The following is a 25,909-nucleotide window of genomic DNA, read 5'->3' as shown; positions in this document are numbered from 1 at the left end:
TTTTTTTTTTAGGGGAAGACTTTCTTTTTTATTATAGTGACACTTGATATAAATTATGTGTACTCCGTATGACTTTATCGTGTAATTGCTCCTAGAAGTCTATCAACACATGGAGTATAAAATAGGTCTCTCTTAATATCGACTTTCTCTACGCTATGTTATACACTTATACTCTTAATAAATTACTCGTACCACAAATTCATCAATCCGCGCCTTTCAATAAGAATTACTTGTTCATTAATCTGCCACGACCCGCCCCATTGACATCCCTAGTCGTAGACTAATACGAGTAGCATAGTTAGCATTATTTGACCCCATACATCAAATATAAGCTTGTGACAAGTTCAAAACTGAAAATAAACTTGTCCTACTAGAAGGTCTACAACCATTTGTGTACGTAATGTCAAACCCAACAAATTTGCTTCATGTAATAAGAGATCTCCTAGCACAAAAATCACCAAGAAACGCCCTTCTTCTCTATAACCAATTTCGACGCCAGAATGTATGCAATTTAGATGTAATCCCTTTAATTTTTAAGGCATGTTCTTGTTTATCATTGAAAAATCATGGGAAATCTTTACATGCTGAATCAGTGAAGTATGGAGTAGATTTTGATGTCATGGTTGGAACTTCATTGTTGGGTATGTACTCAAAATGTGGGGAAATTGTTGATGCACGTAAGGTGTTTGATAATATGCCTCAGAGAAATGTGATCACTTGGAATGCAATGATAGCTGGGTACTTGATTGGTGGGGATACTATGGCTGCATTGTCATTGTTTGAAGCTATGCCGGAGAGGACAGTTGTTACATGGAATGAGATGATTCGTGGTTTCGCGGTGATTGGGGATACGGCGATGGCTAGGGAGTTGTTTGATCAGGTGAATGTAGAGATGAGGACTGTTGTGACTTGGACTGTGATGGTTGATGGGTATGCTAGAAATGGGATGATGGAGGCTGCAAGAGAAGTTTTTGAGGTTATGCCGAAAAGAAACTGTTTTGTTTGGTCTGTGATGATTAATGGGTATTGTAAGATAGGTGAAGTTGAGGAGGCTAAGGCCATATTTTATAGAACCCCTGTTAGGAATTTGGTGATTTGGAATTCACTAGTGTCTGGGTTGGCGCGAAATGGGTTTTGTGAAGATGCTATTGATGCATACCGTGAAATGCAAGTGGATGGGTTTGAGCCTGATGAAGTAACTGTAACAAGTGTTTTATCTGCTTGTTCACAGTTAGGTTGTTTGGATGTCGGTAAGGAGGTCCATTCGAGTATCTGTGAGAAGGGGATTAAGTTTAATCAGTTTGTTCTTAATGGTTTGGTGGACATGTATGCAAAATGTGGAGATTTGAATACTGCAAGGTCGATTTTTGAAGGGATGCGTCAAAGGAATGGGACTTGTTGGAATTCTATGATCACCGGGTTTGCTGTTCATGGAAAATGTCAGGAGGCTGTTGAATTCTTTTATCAGATGGAAACTGAAAGTGTGAAGCCAGATGAGATATCTTTTCTTTCTGTTCTTTCAGCTTGTGCTCATGGAGGACTGGTGCAAGAAGGGTTAAACATTTTCTCAAAGATGGAAAAGTATGGAGTAAAAGCAGGTGTTAAGCACTATGGTTGCATAATCGATCTATTAGGAAGAGGGGGGAGGTTAAAAGAAGCATTTGATCTTGTCAAGAGCATGCCGATGAGACCAAATGATACAATTTGGGGAACTCTACTAGGAGCTTGTCGAGTGCATTCAGAGGCCACTTTGGTTGAGGAGGCACTCGAAGATATTGTTCACATGGATTCTAGAAATGGCTCACATTATGTTCTCCTATCAAATATTTATGCTGATTCAGACCGATGGGATAAGGCTGAGGAGATAAGGACAGCCATGCTTGACAAAGGAATAGAAAAGACTTCTGCATCTAGTTCATGCATGTTTGGCAGTAGAAACAGTAACTTCTAACTTGCCAGTCCTGTCATCTGTTTATAATACATTAATTATAGGGGCAAAAATGATCTTTCTATTGAATCTCTTGAAGGATAAATACAGCTTTTGCAATTGAGTAGTTGATCATTGTTCACCACCCTGATATAATCAAGGAACGGCCTGTCAGATGATGCCAATGATCCAAACATTCTGCACTTGAGAGGGTCCTTACAAGGTCTAAACTTGTGACTTGACTTTGTATGTCTATTTTATAATATGTTTAGCTAACTGCAAGTTTGCACAATAATAAAGGAAGTTTGCTCTCCTATTCTTAGACTCCTTGGATTAGCCATTAGTCAATTCAAACAACACGGAAAGATTCAGCGATTTGTTTCAGATCCTGGTAATGCCTCTTCCATTGGAGACCTGTAAATTGGCAGAAACATATGGAGTTAGATTTTATAGCTAAAAATACGGAGTATGGAATTAGAATGTATAGCTGCTCCCTACCACTTCCAGTAACACAGAATAGATAGAGCCGATTTCCGGCTGCAGTAGCTGTGATAAAGATGTGAGGTGGCTCCAATTCAAACTGGTAATATCTTCTTCCTGAATGCTCCGCCACATTCGTGCTTAACACTCTCCCTTCTACATTCTCTCCTATTACTTCTGGTCCAAAGGCACTAATCACCTTCTCAGGTGTTCCAATTTCTTCAATTGTAGTATTGTCCCCAAGTTCTATGCACATAAAGTAGCCACATTGAATCATGTTATTCATATAACGTGTATGAATTCTTAAAATTGACACATAGTATTAATACCAACATATAGATGCAAAGCTACTTAGACAGAAATCCAGTTTTTTTTTTTTTTTTTAAGGAAAATCAATTGGTTTTTTTAGTCTTCAGCCAAAGTTACATTCTGGTTATGCTGATAATTTACAAGAACAATGCCATTGTGCCAGGGTACTCACCGTCTGCAAATCTACGGACTGGAGCAACAACGACAAACAAGCGGCCTTGCTTGGGGCTTGCAAATCTAAGATCAATTTCTGTGCCACCTAGATCTGCAATAGAGACAGGAACCTGCAATATGAAATCATGAGACAACTTCAGAAGGGCTAATCTTCATGTTTTTTGAAAATAGTTTGTGTAGATACAGTTGTGTTATATGACTAAGTTACAGTCAAAACAAGCAAAGTCCTCGTGAAACAGGTTGAATTTCTTTACCTCATCCCAATCTCCAGAGACTTTGAAAAGGTAAGGTATTATTGGACTCCATCCAACACCGTGGCCTCCAGACTTTTCATCTGGTCTCTGGTATGTTCTCCAACCTGTCTGAGCATTATATGACTTATTAGCATCTTATGAACAAGCCATAAATAAAAGGGATGACAGAGGGAAATGAAATAGCTCAGGAGTCAGGAATTATAGAAATTATGTTGCTTTTTGGTTAATGTGAATATGAAACCAAATCTATCACAATTAAGAGTTTGAAAGGTTGCACTGTGTCTTAAATTGAGAACTTTAAGATGATACCTTTCTTGTTAATGTCCATAGTCTATAGTATTATTACTGTAAACAAGGTTAGAATTATTATAGCAGAGTTACTAAGGGGGCTTTGTGTTATCAATTCTCCCAGTGGTATAAGTTTGGAATTAGGAATGAAATCTAGGTGGTATGAGGTTGGAACTTAATACTAAGGGCCTGTTCTGATTCACTGAGCCGAGCTGAGCTGAACTGAACTGAAGTGATTGGAGCTGAACTGAGTTGAGTTGAACTGAATATTTTATGAGAGAAGGAAATTAGGAACTCAATTGATTGGAGCTAAACTGAACTGAACTGAAATTAAGCTGAAGAGAACCGACCCTCATGTGTTTGGTTTTTCTTAGAATGAATAATTTTCTTTTTTTTTATACCCGAAGACATGGTATGAACCATGCCCACCTCCCCCCTTGGGTTTTTTTAGCCCCATAGCTCAAGGGTTTGAACATTGTAATTGTCTTAAACAAACACAAGGTATGGGTTTTACACTTTTACCCATCATAAACCTATATCTCATACCTAAATTACTTGAACCAAACGCCCCCTAAGAGTTTTTTAGACACATAAATCATGTAAGTGATATGAACGCAACTTAGTGACTTTTCAATAATATTATCTTCAAGAACCAGAATATATATTGTCTTCTCTGCTGCAAAGAGTTTATTTTGCTGCAGCAGCCGGGTACACCCCTTAGGAAGCCCACTTACAAGTTACAAGCTTAAACTAGGAGAAGAGATATAGCTTTATTATACCTGCATTACTAAGCTACACACTTTTTTTTGCATATGCAGGGTATTTATTGTTCATTGGTTTAATGTCACAAGTCTGCAAAAACTTGCCCAACAACCTAGTCTTTGGATCCCACAGAAAGCCCTTAGACTTCAATGAGAAACTTGATCTTCAAACTAACAAACTTTTGCAGTCACCAAAAGTAGTGCATGACCAGTATATTCTCAAGTGCCTACATGATCCCTTCATGGACCTGATTTTCTTTCGTTCAATGTACTTGACTGGTCATCCTAGAGTCGTTAACTGTTAATAAAATGCCAAGAATTGGTCATTATGGTTGCGAAACGTCTGACCTTCTCCAGTGACTTCTAATATGTGATTGTGGCTAATTGAAAGACAATTCTTCTGCATTGCAGAGTCTTGTCAGTTTTTGAAACTTTAAACATTGAGCATGTTGAAGAGCTGACTTTGGGGAACATGATTGATGATGGTGATGTTGGGGAACTGTGGATAGCAATTTCTACCCATGAACAGCATGACATTTAAAAGTTGAAATTGATGAGCATCTCAAAATTGGAGATACTTCATAGGGGCCTTGACTGTCTCACAGAGTCGCATCACTTCAAGAGTTATCTATCATTTTCTCTATAACTGGAGATCCCTGCCAAAATGCATTGGTTGATCTACCCAACTTTGTGAGCTTGTCATTTGGTATTGTCCCAGCCCAAAAAAACTTCTTGAAATACTTGGTAGCTTCTCCAGTTTACACCATTTTGAGATAGGGAAATGTCCAAAGGTATCAAGGAAATTTCAAAAGGCATATGGAGAGATCTTGCCACATTTGTCAACTATTTGGTTCATCCCTGATTTTCAACTGAGGTAAATTATCCTTTAACTTAATAACTAATCTTCTGTTAGATCCTTTGCGGACGCTCTAAAACTTATTTTTCCTTTCTCTTTTTGTATTAATTATTTAATTTTCCACGACTGTAAGTTCCTTAATGCAGTACTTCGATAAGCTTATTGATCACATTCACTAAAGCAGTAAAGCTTCTCTTGGGTGACGGTTTCATTTATGCAAACTTCTGTTGTTCAAGGTTCCTTTTATCAACCTATCAATTTATGCTTTTGTGTTATCGAAGCAAACTCAGAAGCAGAGCCTGCCTTGTCTGATATATCATATTAGGTAATAAGCTCTCAACTGCTATTATGCTTGATATTTATTGTATGCTTATCCCCAATAAAGTTATGTTTGCAAGACCTAAATACCTGATCACAGGTATGCTAAGTGAGTGAAGACAGGGCAGTATGCAGATACCCTATGTTTATTTCCTATCCTGAAACTTATCTCCTCATTAATGAGGCTATGTAATGAAATTGATCTTAAGGTTATTGTATCTATTTAAGGTCTTTCTATTCTATATCTGTCTACTAATTTCTCACTGAAAAAGATGCATCTCATAAATTATCAGGATACCAGCATCTGTTCACTGGCTATTTAGACACTTAAAGAATAAGATTATCCACTTCTGTTCACATTTTCCCATAAGAAAAATTCCCCGATTAGCTGTCAGATGATGGGCAGTAGAGTATGTATTTTTCAAATTTAAAAAAATAAAATAAAAAAATAAAAATAAAAAAATAAAAAAATAAAAAAAACCAAGCAAAAATAATATGAAATGAAATCTGAAATACCCAGATAAGTAATTTAACCTTCTTCATTTGGCTCAGACAACCCAGGTACTCTGCCAGCAAGAGGCCCTTGTTTAACAACAGCCGAACCCGGTGCTGGAAATCCTAGAGCTGTGAGAGAAGTAACCAGTGGAACAACCCCAGATTGCAGAACTAGTGATCTTCTCTTCAATACTCCAGAAGAAAGCCTCTCCTGATCAGCTCTGTAATTGTCAGATGTTTCTGCTGGTGTAAGTGATGACTGAACAAACTCATTCCGGATTCGTCGATTCTGATTTCGATTATGTTTTGGCAGATATATATCCCAGGCTAAACAAGAAGAGCTACTGCACATAGTTGATACCATCTTTTCCTCTAGTAAAATTACAGGAATAGGTAGCAAGAAATGAGAAGAATTATGTATAGTTTTGTGAACTATGCTTGAAATGCCAGATATATGGTGTTAAAACTCCAGTGTTATCTGGAAAATTTGTGTGTTACTGATGTAACATAATTTGTTGTGCTTTAAGTGGAGAATTCTGTTGAAAATTGAAGTGTTCTTATTTCTTATTGGTTATGTGTAGTTGTGTACCTGATTGTTGTGAACATAGGGATAGAAAGTTGAGTGAACAAAACCCAAGTCTTATATTCCAACGTTGCTGACCTGACACGTGGAATATCAGGATTTTTGTTGTTCATCATATTATCTCCTCTTCCTTTCTTGAAAATTTCACTAATCATTACTCCGTATTACTAATTCATCCATCTCATAATATAAAATAATACCTCCGATCCAATTTACTCGCAACAAAGGAATGGGGTATTATTTGTGAGACATAAAATATTCCTTTATTGCGAGTAAATTGGACCAGAGGTAGTTGTACTCGTTTCTCTCTTTTTTATTATTATTATTTTTACAGGTATTAAATTAAATAATAGAATTAGGAATTTAGGATTGTGTAAAAGAACATAAGCCCTTAATTAAAAAATTTGTGTAAGAAGCAAAAATCTATAAAATACATTAATGACAATTTTAATTTTTGGAAAAATTACATCAACATTAATGAATAAGTGAAAAAAAATCCATTTTTTAAGGGCAATAAACTCGGGAAAAAGTAAAGGTAGTTTGTATAGAATTATTATTATTATTTTTTATTGGGAGTACATTTCAGGTTTTCACACACCCAAAAAAAAATATAAAAAATAATAATAAATAAATCACGTTGTTGGATATATGACTCGAGAATCAATTGAGGCTTGGCATAAGCTAAGGGGATACTTGTATTAAGCAAGGAAGCATTGGATGGGTCAGCTTCAACTGGACATATCTCTCAAACTACTTGGAGTTTTGAGGTGATTCAAGTTGGAGGTGAAATCTTGTTTCAAGAGCTTTCCAATGATAGGTCGTAAGCTTAATTTTAATGAGAAACGAGGAAGTTATTATTGTTTTACTACTAGCTATTTGTGCCGACCTGAATAGGGGTTACATGTCCGTGCCAAATATGGCATGTTCGTGCAGCTGGACTTCCAGACGACCAATAGCTTCTGGTTTGATTTATCTAGGCTAGCATGTGCCATATTTGGCACGTTCGTGCCTTCCTGATACTCTGTCCAGATCTTTATAAAGTATAAATATCCATTTGGGGTTATTTTGTTTTTAATCCCCAAATTGAGAGAAACACATTAATAGCTAGGGTCCTTGAAACCCTTGTGCGTTAGAGTGGAACTTAGTGAGAGATTACTCTTGTAAACACTAATTGAAATCAATATAACTACTTTCCTTGCTTTGGGTGGGTTTTGTAGTCTTCAAGTAATTACTTGAAGGATTTTCCCACCTTCCAATTTCCTGTCTCTTTAACTATCAAATTTCTTAGTTGTTCTTTGCTAAGTATTTCAATTATCAACCAATTGTTCTAACACAAGTAATTTTTTAAAATAAAAGAAAAGAAAATGGAATGTTACACGCTCTCCCATTCATTAAGAGGTTGCTTGAAATTAATTCGTTATCATAGCATTAATTTTTTTCTCAACACATTATACAACACAAACTTTTCTTCCTCTTCGTAGTTTGCACACCATATGTTGCCTATTATCATTCTCCTTTTTTAGATCCTTAATTTTTTTATAAAATAGATAAATTGAGCCTCTACCTCAGACTACTATCACAACAAAGCTGGTTGCCTGCCTGCCTGGCGATGCCCGAGGGTGAGGGGAGAGGATTTATCATTAATGAAAATGGTACCTTGTTCCTTTTAAGGATGTGAGGGGACCTCATGTGCCACTGTACCAAAAGATCTTTCTCTTCTTAAATCCTTCACAGAGACACAAATACCCTCCAAACTATTATCACCGCTACAACCTTTTCTTCTAGTTCGTTAATGTCGATGGAACTCGTTCTTCTTAAGTTTTCCTTTAACACACATACTTGTAAAATTGCCATTCTATTTTACTCACTCCTTTAGGTTCGCCTATACTCCGTATTTTTAATTTCTGAGTTGGTTATTCAAAAAATTATGAAGATTCCATAATTAGAAATTACATTTTAATACGAATAATGACATCTCATTTGATATGCATTTAGTTTATAGATTACCCGCTTTAATTCCGACCCGTTTTAATTTTCACGGGTCTTCCACACTTATCACTCATCCAAAACAATTACCCGCTTCTCTTATCAATTTTCATATTTCTCTCTCCTTTCTTTAGGGCTTTCATTTCTCTGAAAACCCTAGAATTCAAACCTAAAAATCCCCAAATTCACCTTCAAATCACCCCAATTTTCTCGCCGATCTTGCAAATTCAATCATGCCTAGAGGAGACGAATACGAAGACGACGAAGATTTGGAGCCAGAAGATGGTGATGAGTATGGCGAAGATCTGTACGAAGAAGAACCCGAGGATGAAGACGATGAGGACGACTATGGAAGCGCAAGAGGCGCTAAAGCAAGCGCAAAGAAGCGTCGGAGATCGGATTTTATTGATGATGTTGCGGAGGAAGACGATGATGAGGAGGAAGAAGACGACGATGCTTATGCTCGCGCGCGCCGCCATAAGAAGAGCCGTGGAGGTGGGTTTATTGATGATATTGCGGCGGAAGTTGATGATGAAGATGAAGAAGAGGAGGATGGAGAAGATGGTACATTTTTCTCTACTTTGTTCTTGATTAATGAATTAATTTTTATTTTGGTGAATTGATTATTGATTTTTTGTTCATTTTAGCTGAAATAGTTTGTTTAGTGGAAATTGGCTCTTTTTTGAAATTTTATTTGATTGCTAGCTTTGATTTTTTATTTGGGTTGCTTTAGTAATGGGTTCTGATGATGCAATGCTGATTTTGGTTGCAATGGAGAAGTTAAGGAGAATTAAGCGAGGCGTTTAGTGTTGTCTGGTTGTTGGTTATGCTCCGAAAAGTTGAGGATTAAATTGATTGATGCTGGGTTGAGAGGCCTATTTTGGTTTGAGTAAATATGGAGTGATTTTTGTGTGAGCAATGACTATTTGAGTTTGCATTCCTGCATTTTTTGATCTGGTATTTTGGGTTTATCGTTCTTAGTTTAGTTCGATTAAAAGATAATAAATTTGGAGCCTTAATTTGGTTTGATCAAGTCCGGTGGTCAGTGTCAGTAATTTTCTAAATGTTAATTAAATATATAAAAGTTCAAGATAATTAAATGTATAAAAGTTCAAGATGAGTTTTACAAGGATAATTTTATGATATGCGGAATATGGATTTTGTTACTAGATGTTTTACTTTGACGTGGTGGATCCCTATGTTTGCTTGGAAGATATGTAGTGGTTTAACTTTTTCCTTGTTAACATTTAATAAGATTGATGACTTATTTGGGAGGACAGCTGATATCCTACATTGGGATTCCTTTGTGTAGATACCTCAAAGCAGTCTCTTGCTGTATGTGTTCAAGAGCAAATAGCATAGAAATAAAATTAGTTCTTAAGTTACTAAATGGAGTCCGGCATGGCATAATATACTGCAGCAATAATTTTAATTGAAGTTATTCTTAATGACAGTTTTAGAATGCATCATTCTCAAGCTAACAAAGTCAGCATGTATCTCTAGCCTGAAGGAATAGTTACAGGATTGCAATGCATTTTGAGTATATTATTGGTTGCAGTTCTCAAATCTTTGTAGTCAGAGGCAACTAGAGAATAATTTCTGCCTACAATGACTCTGTAAACGCTTAATGGCTCAAATGACCTCTGCGTATTTCCTATGAAGATTTAATTTTATTGTCTTTTGCCTAAGTTATTTCTTACTGCCTCATCTTGTCTTGTTAGTGCTCAATAGCTAAAACTTGGCGCAGAGCATCATCTGTGTCTTACCTGAATGTTTGTCTCTGTGCTGGTGTGCATCCTACAATTTATAACAGTGTTCTCCCCGTGGTACTCTTTTGAACATAATACCTAGTGTTCTCAAAACCTTATCACTTTGAAGACTTCATCCACGATGGTTTTTCACTGTTTCCAATCATCTGTAAAATTAGCTACAATGTTATTCTTTTGCTCTAGTTTAAGTTTTCGACCTATGTCTCGCACCATTATAGTATTGGTAAATATGTACTGCCTCCGTTTTTGAAAGTTCTTTACACTTTATTTGCACGGACTGCAATGCGATCTTTAACCATTAATACCTCTAATTTTGTATTACAAAAAATTATAAAAAAATTGATATTTGAAAAATAAGTCAATCAATCAATCAATCAAAGCCTTAATCCCAAAAGTGGGGTCGGCTAACATGAACCAAATTTGATTATTCCGTGTAGTCATCAACATAAATCTTTCTCCTCCATCCCTTACGATCCAAAACTTCATCCTCACGTAAATCCATGCACTTCATATCCTTCCTCACTCCTTCCAACCAAGTCATCTTTGGTCTCCCTCTTCCTCGTTTAATCCCTCCATGGTCCCACTCTTCCACTCTTCGCACCGGTGCACCCTCGGGTCTCCGTCTTACATGTCCAAACCAACGCAGACGATTTTCCCTTAATTTATCTACAATGCCCGCCACACCTACTTTCTTGCGAATAACCTCATTTCTGATTCTATCTCTTAAAGTGTTTCCACACATCCACCTTAACATGCGCATTTCCGTAACCTCCATCTTTTTAATATGCTCTTTCTTAGAAGCCCAACATTCTGTACCATAGAGCAACACTGGTCTTATGGCAGTCCTGTAGAATTTTCCCTTCAACTTTAAGGGAATGCTGCGGTCGCATAGCACTCCCGTGGCCGCTCTCCATTTAAGCCACCCTGACTTAATCCTGTGGGTCACGTCTTGATCAATGTCACCATTCTTCTGGATGATCGACCCTAGGTACTTAAAACATTCACTCATGGTCAAATCCTTTCCATCCAAACTCACCACTTCATTGCTTGTCCCCCTCTGAGTGCCAAAACGACATACCAAATATTCAGTCTTACTCCGACTTAGCTTAAACCCTCTAGATTCCAACCTTTGCCTCCATTGCTCCAACTTGACATTAACCCCATCCTTAGTCTCATCCACCAAAACGATATCATCTGCGAACAGCATACACCATCGAACAGCAAACGATATTTGAAAAATAAGTACCGAGACAATTCAAACAAGATCCCACATGACTTTGTTTTGAAATACGTAATAGTGAGAATTAATGGTTCAAATTTTCTAACTATGGACACATTCTAAAGTATGCTGATTATGCTGGTTATTTAGAGGCTAATTATGCTATTTATTATCAATAAATGCTGATTGGTGACTTGTTTTTTGCCTGGTCAGATTGGTCACTATAAAATTATTCATTTTTTCTTATGGCACAAAGGTTAAGGATAGTTGTGTGTTCAAACGGAGAGAACAATTGTCAACAGATTGTTCCAAAGAGGGGAAAAAGGTGACGGGGATGGAGAACTTTATATTTAAGGGAACTGATTTTGGGAAACAACAGTGACTGATTTTATAACAGTTTTAATCATTACTCCCTCCGTCCCCTAATACAAAGGCTCTTTTGGTTTTTGCACGGGTATTAAGAAAGTTGTAAATTCTTTAAAATTAATGATTAAAAGTACATTTGTGCGTGTGGGGTTAGAGAGAGATAGAGAGAAAGAAAAAATATTTGGGAATTATTGAAGAGATAGAAAGATAAAATGTTGAAAATTGAAGTTAAAACTTATAAGTACAAAAAAGTAAAAGAAAAAAGATGACAACTCATCAAAAAGAGGATAGTAATGTCAAAAAATTCAATCTTTAAATAGAAAGAGGCATTATATTTTGGTTTACCTAAAAAGGTAATGAGGGGATGGAGGGAGTATAATTTATAATCTTTTTTTAATTCAGGATCAAAAATCTGTCTTTATTAGCAAGGATCTAACTACCTGAAATATACATTTAATCACTGTTATTCAGTTGAGCAATTTTAGTTTAGTAAAAATCAACTGAATTGAATAGGGCCTTGGCTATCATTCATTATATACGGTTCTTATTCAACATAACTTGTGTGTGCAGATTTTATTGTAGACAACACAGCAGATATTGCCGAGGAAGATGAGAGAAGGATGCATCGGCGACCTTTGCTGCCTAGAGAGGAGCAGGAAGAAGATGTTGAAGATCTTGAGAGGAGAATACAGGAACGGTATGCTCGGTCAAGTCAGGCAGAGTATGATGAAGAGACTACAGATGTGGAGCAGCAGGCCCTTTTACCATCTGTTCGGGATCCCAAACTGTGGATGGTGAAATGTGGGGTAGGATTGACCTATCCTAATTATATTGGCTATTCATGATTTCATGTCTGTAATTTATATGATTATATCATTCTTTGCTTTCATTTTCATATGACATCGGAGCTATTATCTGTTTGAAATATGTCAGATTGGCCGTGAAAGGGAGGTTGCTGTATGTCTCATGCAAAAGTTTATTGATAAAGGATCTGAGTTGCAAATTCGTTCTGTTGTAGCTCTTGATCACCTGAAGAATTTTATTTATGTTGAGGCTGACAAAGAAGCCCATGTTAGAGAGGTGCTCAGAGATATAATTTTTGTATACTAATTTTCTTTACTTATTTTGTTACTTCTGTTTCTTAGATTCTTTACTGTTTTCAGGCCATCAAGGGAATGCGCAACATATTTCCTAGCAAAATAACACTGGTCCCGATCAAAGAAATGACTGATGTTCTGTCTGTTGAAACAAAAGCAATTGACCTCTCCAGGGACACCTGGGTGAGGATGAAAACTGGGACCTACAAAGGAGATCTAGCAAAGGTATAGTGTGCTTTTTGTTTGGACCTTATGATCGTGTTGCCTTGTCTGAAATCTTTATCCTGGATTTCTGTAGGTTTTGGATGTGGACAATGTACGGCAAAGAGTAACAGTGAAGTTGATTCCACGGATAGATTTGCAAGTTCTTGCGAACAAGTTGGTATGTAATTTATTATGCTGGAAATTCTTATTGTTAATGTATAAGTATGCTGTATTTTGCTATTACCTCTCTTTTGACATCAGTATTGAAAGAAATTATGGTTGTTAAATGTTAGCTTTAACTGTCGTCTATTTGGGTTCATTTTGTATTTTTGATCTGCTTGTGAATTGGAATTATGCTAGTTGCTTACTGTTTCATTTTCAGGAGGGTAGAGATGTCGCCAAGAAAAAAGCATTTGTTCCTCCGCCTCGATTTATGAATATAGAGGAAGCTAGGTATTGACTTGGCTCTCTTTCTATCTCTTTGCCCCTGTTGTAGCTGTATTTTCTTCCTTGTTAGCCATTGACTCTTGGTTTTGGGCTTATTATTGCTCTTAGGGATCTGCATATACGTGTTGAGCGAAGGAGGGATTCTATGACAGGGGATTACTATGAAAATATAAACGGAATGATGTTTAAGGATGGATTCTTGATTAAATCTGTATCCATAAAATCTATCAGTACTCAGAACATACAGCCCACTTTTGATGAATTGGAGAAGTTCCGACATCCCGGTGAAGGTGATGGTGACATTGGCAGTTTGTCAACTTTATTTGCGAATAGAAAGAAAGGGCATTTCATGAAGGGTGATGCTGTTATTATTGTTAAGGGAGATCTTAAGAATTTGAAGGGATGGGTTGAGAAAGTTGAGGATGGAAATGTACACATAAGACCAAATGAGAAGGGCCTTCCGGTACCAAAATTGCTTCTAAATTCTAAAATGCTCCATTATGTTAAGGATTACTTTTTCTATGCATCTTACAAGCTCTCTTGTTTTTGCAGAAAACACTTGCAATTAATGAAAAAGATCTTTGCAAGTATTTTGAACCAGGGAATCATGTTAAGGTTATTTCTGGCTCTCATGAAGGTGCAACTGGTATGGTTGTGAAGGTTGATGGCCATGTGCTGATAATAATATCTGATACAACTAAAGAGCATGTACAGTTCTCTTGCCTTGATTCTATTACTTAACATAACTGACAACATTGTCTGTTGTTCTTGTTTGAGTGATTCCTGAATTTTATTTTATTTTATTTTTTTTTGCTATTTTGTGTAACTTTTGGTTATGTGCAGCTTCGAGTTTTTGCTGATCATGTTGTTGAAAGCTCCGAAGTGACAACAGGTGTCACAAAAATTGGAGACTATGAGCTGCATGATCTTGTGCTGTTAGAGTAAGCAGCTCTCTTATAACTTTGTCCTCTCTTTTTTGCTGTATGTAGCTATTTTTAATTTTTTAATAATTTTTTATGAATTGTTTGTGTATTAACTTTTATGTAATCTTGTGCAGCAATACGAGCTTTGGTGTAATCATACGAGTAGAAAGTGAAGCTTTCCAGGTGATTGTCTGTGACTCAACTGTTTGAAGTAAATATATTTTGATCTCTTGTATGAATATGTCATATTTATTTCAGGTGCTCAAAGGGGTTCCAGATCGCCCTGAGGTTGTGCTAGTGAGGTTGAGAGAGATAAGATCCAAAATTGATAAGAAGTTGTTTGCACAAGATCGATCTAAGAACCCTGTAGCTGTGAAGGATGTTGTCAGGGTTCTTGAGGGGCCGTGCAAGGTGTGACACATCTTTATCTATAATCCTTTGTACTCCTCTAGCCTTTAATAATGCACTCCTCTAAATCTTCTATGATACCATAGTATTAGTATTTTTTTTTTAAATAATTTTATATCTGTATTATCTTTTTGACTTGCAGGGAAAACAAGGCCCTGTTGAGCACATATTTAGAGGAGTTTTGTTCATATATGATCGTCATCACCTTGAGCATGCTGGATTTATATGTGCCAAGTCTCAGTCATGTCTAGTTGTTGGTGGCTCAAGAGGAAACAGAGATAATAAAATAGTAAGGATCTTTATGCTTTCTATTTGAGGACAAGGGGTTCTATTCATGTTCTTGGGAAAGAGTATCTTGTGTTTATGTTTTTTGGGTTTTAGTTTGCTGTATGAGTACACTAATATCTTTGTCTATCCCTTGTTATTTTAGTCCCTCTCAATTGCAGATGTCCAAGTCTGCACTCTATAATTTCCTCTCCTGTTATAAAATCTTTCACGGTCTTTACTAATATGAGTATATAATTAACTAGATTAAACCCCGTGCTATGCACGGTTGTTAAATAATTATAATTACAATAAATTACCAAAAAGATTGATATAAATATTATGAATAGAACTCAGTATTAAAAAGTATAAAATATATGTGAAAAAATATTAAATTTGTAATAATTATAATGGGCATATTGATATGTAAGGAAGTTTATTTTTGATTTTGTACAAAGTAAAAGTCATAATATAGATACAAACCTTAATTTTAGAATTTTAGGTGACAATTTTTTTTAATTTTTTTTTTAATAAATAAGTAATTTTGGAAAAAACTTTTCATATTATGTTGTCAAGTGTCCCTATAAGTTTCGCCTTTAGTATAATGTAATTGATGATATTGATGGTCAAAGTATTGTATTGAAGACCATGAAAAGAGAAGTGTTACTATGTTTAGTAACATAGGAAGCATTAGGCTATCATATTAACTCAAATACTGACTCTGTTTTTGTTTTTTCTTATAATGTTCTTAACTTATATCTTCTACTACCTCCGTTACATATTATTTGCAACGATTTGACATAAAGTAGAGAGGAAAAATGTCTAATCGTTGCAATTAATATGTAACGGAAGTAGTATATCATTTTATTGCATTTGCTGACTCCTGGTCATGTTTGGATTCTCATTGATTCATTTGTGTTTTTATCATTCTTCATTTCCAGGGTGACCCGTTGTCAATTTTGAGAACTCCACAACGAATGCCTCAATCTCCTGGAAGACTACCACCAAGGGGTCCTCAATCAGATTGTGAGTCCCTTTACATGATATTCCTTCAACTTGGCATGCGTTATTGACCTCAGAAGTGACTATGCTGATTTTCTTTTATCTTGGCATGTATTTTTGCTTGTTCTTTCAACTTTTCCTTAATATTAAAATGGTATAATATACATTGTAACTTGTGATCATGTTGCAGTTGGAGGAAGGAATAGAGGAGGTGGAAGAGGGCATGATTCTCTCATAGGGACTACAATTAAAATACGTCTCGGGCCTTACAAGGGTTACCGAGGACGTGTGAAGGACATTAAGGGTACAACTGTACGAGTTGAGTTGGAATCTCAGATGAAAGAGGTCACAGGCAAGTATTTGTTACTGTGTGATTATTGACAGGCATCTTAGTTTATTACACCATGAAACTAATAGACTAATAGCTAAGCTTTTTTTTTTCTTTTCTTTTTTTTCTTCCCCAGTTGAGCGAAGTTTTATATCTGATAATGTGACGGTTACTACACCATACCGGTAATAGCCTTTTTCTTTTCTGCTGTATTCTTTGTTGTTCTGTGATATGCCGTGTATCTTACCCTTTTTTTCATCTTAGGGAACCAACACGATATGGTATGGGCAGTGAGACTCCTATGCATCCTTCACGCACACCAATGCATTCGCACATGACTCCTATGAGAGAAGCGCGAGGTTGGTCTTTAATGTGTCTGTAACTTTGCATATTATGCTACAATAATGTGACGGAAATATGAAATATGAGTCATGTTTCCTTAACATGTTTCGGTTATTGCCTTTGTCTAGCTACTCCCATTCATGATGGTATGAGGACACCAATGCGGAGTCGTGCATGGAACCCATATGCCCCAATGAGTCCAGCGAGGTCAGTTATGCTTTTGTCTTTGATTTTGTTCTTCTTGGTAATTTAGTCGAACATTATGGCCTCTAGTAGGTATAAGACTAGAATGCGAAAAATTAATTTTTTGAAAAGGCTATGTTGATCTTTTATACTTACTCCATTTCTTTAATATTGCAACATGGGAAGTGTATGAGATTTTTGGAAGTGGGAATAAGTAAGATATAGGCAAAATTACAAACTTACAATGTGATTTCATATTTGCATGTATTAACTAAAGCAACAAATTTCAACAAGGGTACGTTGGTATTTGCAGTGTGCAAGGAGATTCTTATTTTCCTAAAATGGTTATGTTGTGTCTGTGAAACCTTGTAAAGAGTTAAGTTGCAATATTAAAGAAATGGAGGAAGTTGCTTTTCTTGAGCTACAGAAATACCCTTTCCATGCTAAAAGTTATCAATGAGGCTGTTGTGGTTAATTAAGCGAATGTACATTATTAGTTGCTGAAAAGTAATGGATGATGAAAGTGCATTAAATGGATTATTACATAAATTGCCGAAAGTGTTAATTTTGATTGTTTTGGTTGTGAATGCCAGCCTGCCAGTTTTTTTAGTTTTTATTTTTTAATTCTCCTGATATTTGTTCTTTTGACTGATTCCTGGATCTTGTGATGTCAGGGATGACTGGGAGGAAGCAAATCCTGCTTCTTGGGGAACAAGTCCACAGTATAGGGTATGGGTTAATTTCTAAATGTTTTTTAGCAAGGCATTTTTTTTTCTCTTGAAATGTGCTTGACGTGCTTGATGCTCTTCAGCCTGGAAGTCCCCCCTCGAGACCATATGATGCCCTTACTCCTTCAGGCTGGGCTCCAACTCCCGGTGGCAATTATACTGACCCTGCGACCCCAAGAGATGGTGCTTCAGCATATCGTAAGTTATCTATCAATTCACATTTTTTTTTTTTTTTTTTTTTAAACTGTTCTTGTCTCTTGATTTTTCTTTTAATATTTAACTGATTTGTATCCTCATTCTAGCCAATGCTCCAAGTCCTTATTTACCGTCAACACCTGGAGGGCCCTTAACGCCAAGTTCTGTGTCGTATCTACCTGGTACTCCTGGCGGGCAACCGATGACGCCTGGTGGTGGCGGCCTTGATATGATGTCTCCTACAATAGGTTTGATTTCTTTCTTGTGCCCCCTTTTGAGCTTCATCCAATACAACATTCATCTCTCTTTTGCATTTATTCACATCCTGCTGGATGATAGCTTTGAAATATGGTTAGCTACTTCCACTGATTTATTATTCTATTTTGATTATCTTTCTGGAGAGGTGTCAATATCTACTGCTACCCTCATTTATCATTAGATTGCTATAATGTAATTGCTGCATATTAGGGTTTATCATCTTTGATAGTTTCAGAGAACTTCTGGCCTGGTGTTTGGATAATCATGCTGTACGCTTGTAGCACCTTTGCTTTGAATTGTTAAGATAGAAATAAGCTATGACTGTCTTTCAAGTTTTGGCTGCAAATCCCCAGTATTTTCAGTTTTTTTCCAGTGATAATTATTTTATAGGCTTGTAGCACCTCTGCTTGAGTTGCTAATGTAGAAATAACTAGGTTTATATGCTACGACTGTTTCAAGTTTTGGCTGCAACTTCTGGAATTTTTCAGCATGGTTTTCCAGTGTTCGTCAGTTCCAGATATGAATCATATGAGAATGAGAATCTTAGTTCTTTTAAGTAGGCAAGCCCAAAACTGCTAGGTTGCTTTTGTTACTTTTCTATTCGCCTACAATGTTTCTTGCTTGAAAGCCTGCTCTTTTATTGGACGTCTTTTTTAAAGGCTCACTCTGAAAATGTGGTCTGATTGAAATAGAAGTTGGTCTCTCTGATAATCTCTCCTTTTTTTTTTTTTTTTTATTAAAAAAAAAAACATTATTGTCATTTTGTGGTATGGATTGATTTCTTGTAATAATTATGTAATCTGTTACTTATATAATATGTTCAGAGACTTGAAATTATGCAAGCTTTTGAATTAAAAATTTATTGCTAATTTGCAATTAAAATGAACTTGGCTTTTTGAATAAAAGAAAATCACTTGGCTTTTAAGCTTCTCATCTTTGAATAAAATGATAAATTGGTTGCTTCAGGATAGTATGTATTGGGTTTCGATGAGGTGAAGTTGTACAAGTATATTTATGGAAAATGTAGTATGAGCATGATGTTCTCGTGTGGTTTGGCTGGAAAAATTGTTGGGCTGGCAATCCCTGACCCAACACGATAACCCGACCCAAACCCGACTCTAAGTTACTGAGAGTACCCTGAACCGACTTGAACCGAACCTGAACAACCCAAATTCAACCCGATTTGACCCAAAATTCATATTTCATAATAATATTAAGTTTTACACTATTTTTGATACTTTTTAAGCACAACCCAAAACTGTCCTGAAATTTGACCTGAACCCGAGCTGCTAACCCGAATTGCCACCCCTAAAAAATTGTGGTGCTTGGTTGGAATTACTTTAATCTGGCTTATAGGTATATTTGTATGGGAAGTGATCTGCTGCTATATTCAGTAAGCCTTGTGTTTTTTCAATTTAGATGTTTAGAGAATCTTTCAACATATATTAATTTTGTCTTTGTGTGTAATGTTGATGTGCAGGTGGTGAGAATGAAGGATTATGGCTCATGCCTGATATTTTGGTAAATGTGGTCAAGTCAGGTGATGATAGCATGGTGGGAGTTGTGCAGGATGTGCTAGCGGTATGTTCTTTTTTGTTTAACTATAATTGCTTTGCAATCCCAGAATTTTTCTAATGGTATGGTTAATTTAGTTGGCTTCTCTTGTATGTTGATTTATCCCGAGAACAATGCTTCTTGGAAGTACACATATTTGTCTGCTAATTGTAGAAGTTCACAAATGTATACATGGCAAGCACTCGAATATTCGTGTTCATATTAGTGTCCTTAAATCCGTCTCATCTTTATTATTCTCTCAGGATGGTTCTTGCCGAGTTGCACTTGGAACAAGTGGCAATGGCGAGGTCATAACTGCCCTGCCAAATGAGATTGACTTGATTACTCCAAGGAAAGCTGACAAAATCAAGATTATGGGAGGTGCACAACGAGGGTTTACAGGTAAATTGATTGGGGTGGATGGTTCCGATGGAATTGTAAAAGTAGATGAATCACTCGATGTTAAGATATTGGATATGGGTATTCTGGCGAAGTTGGCACAGTCCTGATGCAAATTATTTGATTTTCCGAGATGGTGTAAATTTTGTTCCATGAAGCACAATGTATATTTTAGATAGATTAATAGAGACAATTTATAGGTCTTTTTCCCCTACTTGTACGTTGATATCTATTTTTTTTTTTACTTAGCTGCAATAATTTAAAATTACCAAGTTTCGAAGGGGGTGTTGGAATAAAACAAGGGGCTTGGTGATTCCAGTTGTGCCAATCCCTTCATACCCAAAAATTACCTTGCTTTGCATTCCAGTATCTTTAAATCCAACCTTTTCTACGATGTCTCTTATTCCAGCTTTCATCGCACAACTTGAATCAACCACGAAGTAAAGCTTACAGTTCTGTTTTGTACTATCTTCGTTAACTTTTAATTGCAATTTTGGGGTATTATTTGTGAGATAAAAAATGTTCTAAAGTTGTAACTAAAAGTTAACGGAGGTAGTATTATACTTTACACAATCATTTATTATTTAAGAAGTTTTAAATACAAAGATGACCTTAAACATTTTATCAACTAAATATCACACGGAGTAACGTGAGATGTCTTTAACTATTTCTTCTCAGTCCCATCTTTAACGTGAGATATCTTTAACTATTTCTTCTCAGTCCCATGTATGGTGTTGTGTAGTTCGAAGAAGTCACTGGCTTGGTTTGAAACTGTGGTTAATCCCGTAGTAGTTGCAGTAATTGAATTTTGCCAGTTTTAACTAAACTGGCGATGACCTTCTATTTCTTAGTATGTATCACTTTGGATCACATCGGGTTAAACAGACAAAGTTTGTTGTTCCGAACTTCCTAGCCTTTTCGACTCAAATTGGTCAAATCGGAATCAGTATTGTTAAAGGCAACTAACACGAATACACAATTTGGAATCAATCAACATTTGTCTAATCGGTTAAGAAAGTGACCCTAAGGCTTTAGCATGTAACTGAGAAAAGCCACAAATGTAAGAACTAATTCATCAAAGAGATAATAATCACAAAACCTGCATTATATTAACATTAGCTCAAAAAAAAAAAAAAAAAAAAAAAAAAAAAAAAAAAAAAAAACACACATTAGCTCTAAACATTTTGGTATACCGAAAGTTTAAACACTAATTCCCGAAAGGCACTCGAAATTCAAAGGGAAAATCCATCCATATACATTAGAGAGTAAAGAAGAAAACATGACATTTTATTCTTTTATTCATTCCTGCATTCTTCAAATCTAAGCCAGCTCTAACAGTTCAAGCATCCATGCGAATAATGCACCTGATACTTTCACCCTTCAACATGAGGTCGAACGCCTTGTTGATGTCCTTGAAAGCGACTTCATGGGTTATAAATTTCTCCAGCTCAAGCTCCTGCATCATGTCATAAGATGCTTATGAGCTAACTAGTTAAAGAGAAATTTGTTAAGAAAGATAGCTAGAATTAGTGGTTTCATACCTTGTTCATGTACTTCTCCACGACTCCTGGAATATCAGTACGAGGCTTATAGTTGCCGAAGAAAGTTCCCTTGAGCGTCCTCTCGTTAAGGAAGTTCATGGGATGAGTCTTGAAGGCATCATCTTTGTTGGGCACGCCAACAAGAACAGCAACGCCCCAGCCCTGAAGTCAATCAAATCCATATAAAATAAATCAGTACACATCTAAAGGAGTAAGGGATAGTTCAGGCTTATTTAATAGAGCGGGAAGGGATTGAAGGGATCGAAAATTTGACTGTTGAGAACATACATCATGAACACATTCAAAAGCAGAAATCATGGCTTGAATATTTCCAGTGCATTCAACACTTCTGTCCACACCTCCATTAGTCATCTCAGCAATAACCTAATGAAAAAAGCACAAGGAAGAATATGAATCAGAAAATTGCAGTACCAGAAAGGTCATGTTATGTAGTCATTTAGGAGTAGGGTGTAAAATAAAACCTCTTGAACTGGTTTGTCATGGTCTTTTGGGTTCACAAAATCAGTCACACCGAACTTCTTCGCTGTTAAACCGCAGCAAATCAAATTATACTCGTACATATTCTAGACTTCTAGTAATGTAAACTATCAACGATGGTATGTCATGGTTTACCTGCTTCAAACCTGCTAGACACCAGATCCACACCTATGATCCTTGATGCACCAGAAACTCTGGCGCCCTCAGCAGCCTAAAGATATCAAGAAATCAATAAATGTCATTAAGGTCATTGACAAAAGTTGAATAGACGAAAATCAGTACATAATGTACTAAAGATGAGGTACCAACCGCTAGGCCAACGGCTCCTAGGCCGAAAACAGCAACTGTTTGACCCTTCTTTGGTTTAGCAACATTCACAGTGGCACCAAAACCTGTAAAGAAAGCCCCGAAAACAATCAGTTGATCACATGTTAACCTTCATTGTATTGTGTCAAGACTCAAGAGTAATGAATTCGGATTTTGACTTAGTACCTGTAGAGATTCCACAGCTGAGAACACAGACTTTGTCAAGGGGTGCTTCAGGGTTGATCTTGGCAAGACAGCCAACATGAAGCACAGTGTATTCACTAAATGTGGATGTTCCGACGAAGTGGAAAATGGGTTGTCCTTTGATTGAGAACCTCGATTTCCCGTCGTTAAGCATCACACCCCTATCAGTGTTGATCCTAAGAAGATCACACATGTTACTCTCCTCAGATTTGCAGTGTGCACATTCCTTGCACTCACCAGTGAAGATAGGCAGGACATGGTCTCCTGGCTTAAGCTCTGTCACACCCTCTCCAACACTTTCCACAATTCTACATAATCAAATGCACACAAATCACAATGATCAATGACTAGCCAGTAATATCATTGCTACTTAAATACTTCTAATGAATATACCATACTTTAATGTGATCATTAGTTTATTTTTTATTTATTTATTTTTGTACAATTTTTAGGATGTCAGAACATTATGTTAAATCTTTGATCATGAGAAGTTGGGACAGTTTGACAACTAATTTCAGACAGAGAGAGGGTAGGCTTGATCAACAAAAAATTATATATTATGCTATGCAGATTCATTCACCAATTAGTAATGAATTAATACCATTTTACATTAATAAAGGCAGAAGATACCTAAAAAGAGTGAATGCAAGATGTATATAAGAACATTGAAAGTATGATGTTGGTGCTAACAATTTCAACCATTCAATCAATTCAACGAAATGAAACACTAAAACACAAAATTAACCATTTAGCACAAGAAATGATGTAGAAAATGGGCATACCCTCCAGCTTCATGACCGAGGATTCGAGGAAAAACAGGTGTTTGCCCCTGAAAAATCAGCAAAAAAACAGATCATATGAGAAAGATTACATTAAATTACACACATTGAAAACTATAAGTAAAACAAATCATAATGAATTAAGTTATACCTTGGCCTCCCAGAAGTACACATCAGTGTGACAAAGTGAAGTGAAGAGGATCTTCACTCGAACCTCCATTTTTTGTGGTGGCGCAACCTCCACTTCTTCCATCACCAAGGGCTTTCCTGCTTCCCATGCTACAGCAGCTGCATTTTTCATATAAAAGTAATAACATTAATTTCATAAATGCTTTCGATAACTCGTCTGTTACTAAAAGTTCTTCCTGTTTAGTTTAAATGACAACTGTCACTACAAAAATTAGTGTAAAGAAGAACTTTTAGACGGAGACTCTAGAGAGTAGCTTTTAATAGTTTTAGCACTAAATTGATAAATATAGCCTAGTACTTTTGATCAAGGTCACATTTATTTTTTAAGGATATTATTTCTAACATGCAAAGTATATATTCAAAACTAAATTGAATTGTATGATTGTATCTTGTTGAATTGAATTTAATATTAGCTGTAAATCAAAGTTCATAATTTCTCACTATTAAATAACCTCACTAATATTTAATTATCAATTGTAATTCCTTGTAACCCATAATCTCTTCAAATAATCAATTGTAATTAAACATTTCATCACAATATCCATCAAAAATTAAAAACACTGACAAGCAAACATCCCAAACAAAATTCCAATATTAAATGAAACATAAACTTTCATCTTAATTAAAAAAAATAAAGTCATAAAATAGAATTTTAACTAACATTAATAACTGCAGTACATAAATCATTCTAATCATACCTTTGCAACGAATAACTTGACCAGCAGTGTTCGACATCTTTCTGAAATTTGATAAACAATCAACCTTTTCTGTATTTATATAAAAACAGGGGACTTAATTTTTCTCCAAGAAATCAACTTTTTTTGGTTTTTTTTTTTTTTTGGCTAGAAATTCTTAGAATTTTCTACAAGAAATCAACAGTAAATGTTTTTGAGGATCACCGAATATTTGTCAATGTACCCAAATTTCATGGGCATTTATAATAAAAGTGGGTGTCCTTAATTTTCGTTTTTCTGCAATAAAAATAAAAATTAATTGAGAGTGTATTACTGTGAGCTGGTTTCTTTAACAGATGACACGTAAAAACAATAGGCTCAAACTGAATTTAAAAACCATTTTTGTGGGTTTTTGATTAAACCCCTGGTTTTGCTTTACCACTTGCTACAGTGTTAATTGGTACGTTAAAAAGGTTTATGGAATAATAATCTAAGGCAAATAGGGCCAATAATTACATAAGATAGATGCTTTGTTAATCATCAAGTTGGATGTATGATGTATAGTATATATGAAAATAAAGGTGATTGGTTATTTAGGTCAATTTCTTGGTGCTATTAGTCCCATGAAAGGAAAAATAAAAAAATATGTCTTGTCTATGGATTTATGTTCAATGTATGGTAAGGACTATGGAGTATTAATGTATTAGTGTACTCTCTCCGTTTTTAAATATTTGTTCCGCTTTCCTTTTTAAGTTGTTTTTAAATACTTGTTCCATTTTCATATTTGGAAAATTTTAACAATATTTAATTCATTTCTCTCACTAAGTGGACCACCAAGAATCATATTTTATTAATCTCATATTCTCTGTTCTCCAATTCTATTCACTACTTTTACTTTTTATAATTTTTTATCCTTCCACCTACCCCACTACCTTCATATTTTATTACTTTTTCCAATTTCTCCTAAAACTCCGCGCATGGAGAAATGGAGCAGTATTTAAAAACAGAGGGAGTATTACTCCTAGGCTTGTTCACAGATCTGATATCCGAACTGAAATGCGATTTTGGATCGTATATCCGAATACTTAGAAACTGATGTCCAAATCCGATTCGAAAGATTGGATGCTTCGAATATCCATTATCCAATATTAATTAAAATTAATATGATTATTTTCTAAATTTCACTAATTTTACCGCTTTTTTATTATTAAGCTGTACAACATATTTTAATAGAATAGTAGTCTTTTTGCTATAAAAATTATCATCAAATATATTAAGCATGTTATAATAAGTTAGTAATAAGTTAGTAAATGAAAAGTTAGTAAAAGTAAATGAAATCAGTCACAGAGTAAATGAAATTGTCTTAAAAGTTAAAAAACTGGAAAAAAGTTTTAAAATTCACGAAATTACGAAAATGTCATTAATGAATGCGGGTGAGATGTGAGCCGTCAGATGTAGCGTGATTCAAGGCTGAGATTGCTTCCTAGTTCCTATTATTCACCTTGGTTCTCACTATTTCACCCTTTATATTTCGGATATCGAATATCCAATATTTTGGAAATCAATATCCAAATCCGCATTTGATATCCACTATTCGAAAT

At 35.7% G+C, this 25,909-nt stretch overlaps 3 protein-coding genes and 1 pseudogene across 3 annotated transcripts; 2 read left to right on the top strand and 2 right to left on the bottom strand.

Moving 5' to 3' along the window:
* The first annotated feature begins 293 nt into the window (after positions 1 to 293).
* Positions 294 to 1,951, top strand: LOC145639180 (pentatricopeptide repeat-containing protein At3g21470 pseudogene; annotated as a pseudogene).
* Positions 1,889 to 6,455, bottom strand: LOC145639181 (psbP domain-containing protein 4, chloroplastic-like). Its single transcript, XM_081690351.1, has 5 exons — positions 5,902 to 6,455; positions 3,145 to 3,248; positions 2,889 to 3,000; positions 2,426 to 2,653; positions 1,889 to 2,341 (listed from the first exon to the last, which is right to left on the bottom strand). The coding sequence occupies exons 1-5, from the start codon at positions 6,224 to 6,226 to the stop codon at positions 2,277 to 2,279; spliced, it is 834 nt and encodes a 277-aa protein (XP_081546477.1). The 5' UTR covers positions 6,227 to 6,455; the 3' UTR covers positions 1,889 to 2,276.
* A 2,030-nt stretch (positions 6,456 to 8,485) lies between these two features.
* On the top strand, positions 8,486 to 20,331 carry LOC145639179 (putative transcription elongation factor SPT5 homolog 1). The gene is made up of 22 exons (XM_081690350.1): positions 8,486 to 8,995; positions 12,356 to 12,591; positions 12,719 to 12,865; positions 12,949 to 13,107; positions 13,181 to 13,264; positions 13,469 to 13,539; positions 13,642 to 13,996; positions 14,086 to 14,241; positions 14,377 to 14,474; positions 14,591 to 14,639; positions 14,715 to 14,867; positions 15,007 to 15,153; positions 16,070 to 16,154; positions 16,321 to 16,482; positions 16,595 to 16,643; positions 16,723 to 16,817; positions 16,929 to 17,007; positions 17,658 to 17,712; positions 17,795 to 17,909; positions 18,014 to 18,154; positions 19,645 to 19,745; positions 19,982 to 20,331. Exons 1-22 carry the CDS (start codon positions 8,665 to 8,667, stop codon positions 20,225 to 20,227), a joined length of 3,114 nt encoding a protein of 1,037 aa, XP_081546476.1. The 5' UTR covers positions 8,486 to 8,664; the 3' UTR covers positions 20,228 to 20,331.
* Positions 20,332 to 21,318: 987 nt separating this feature from the next.
* LOC145639178 (alcohol dehydrogenase 1) lies at positions 21,319 to 24,594 on the bottom strand. The gene is made up of 10 exons (XM_081690349.1): positions 24,333 to 24,594; positions 23,597 to 23,733; positions 23,449 to 23,495; positions 22,649 to 22,974; positions 22,466 to 22,548; positions 22,292 to 22,367; positions 22,141 to 22,202; positions 21,947 to 22,042; positions 21,659 to 21,820; positions 21,319 to 21,573 (listed from the first exon to the last, which is right to left on the bottom strand). The coding sequence occupies exons 1-10, from the start codon at positions 24,367 to 24,369 to the stop codon at positions 21,457 to 21,459; spliced, it is 1,143 nt and encodes a 380-aa protein (XP_081546475.1). The 5' UTR covers positions 24,370 to 24,594; the 3' UTR covers positions 21,319 to 21,456.
* Between the last annotated feature and the right edge of the window lie 1,315 nt (positions 24,595 to 25,909).

Source organism: Chenopodium album, chromosome 7 (assembly GCF_948465745.1).
Source record: "Chenopodium album chromosome 7, dcCheAlbu1.1, whole genome shotgun sequence".
NCBI lineage: Eukaryota > Viridiplantae > Streptophyta > Magnoliopsida > Caryophyllales > Amaranthaceae > Chenopodium > Chenopodium album.
Note: the sequence above shows the minus strand (reverse complement) of the source record. Positions and strands in the feature narration are given on the sequence as shown.

Excerpts from the sequence above, each read along its gene's own strand:
- LOC145639178 (XM_081690349.1), bottom strand. The coding sequence starts at position 24,369 with ATGTCGAACACTGCTGGTCAAGTTATTCGTTGCAAAG. Across the intron at positions 22,043-22,140 it reads ATGACAAACCAGTTCAAGAG|GTTATTGCTGAGATGACTAA; the intron begins GTTTTATTTTAC and ends TTTTTTCATTAG. Across the intron at positions 21,574-21,658 it reads TGGAGAAGTACATGAACAAG|GAGCTTGAGCTGGAGAAATT; the intron begins GTATGAAACCAC and ends GACATGATGCAG.
- LOC145639181 (XM_081690351.1), bottom strand. The coding sequence starts at position 6,226 with ATGGTATCAACTATGTGCAGTAGCTCTTCTTGTTTAGCCTGGGATATA. Across the intron at positions 3,001-3,144 it reads TCTCTGGAGATTGGGATGAG|GTTCCTGTCTCTATTGCAGA; the intron begins GTAAAGAAATTC and ends TTCATATTGCAG. Across the intron at positions 2,654-2,888 it reads AGTCCGTAGATTTGCAGACG|AACTTGGGGACAATACTACA; the intron begins GTGAGTACCCTG and ends TTATGTGCATAG.
- LOC145639179 (XM_081690350.1), top strand. The coding sequence starts at position 8,665 with ATGCCTAGAGGAGACGAATACGAAGACGACGAAGATTTGGAGCCAGAA. Across the intron at positions 13,108-13,180 it reads ACAAAGGAGATCTAGCAAAG|GTTTTGGATGTGGACAATGT; the intron begins GTATAGTGTGCT and ends GGATTTCTGTAG. Across the intron at positions 17,008-17,657 it reads GCCCCAATGAGTCCAGCGAG|GGATGACTGGGAGGAAGCAA; the intron begins GTCAGTTATGCT and ends TTGTGATGTCAG.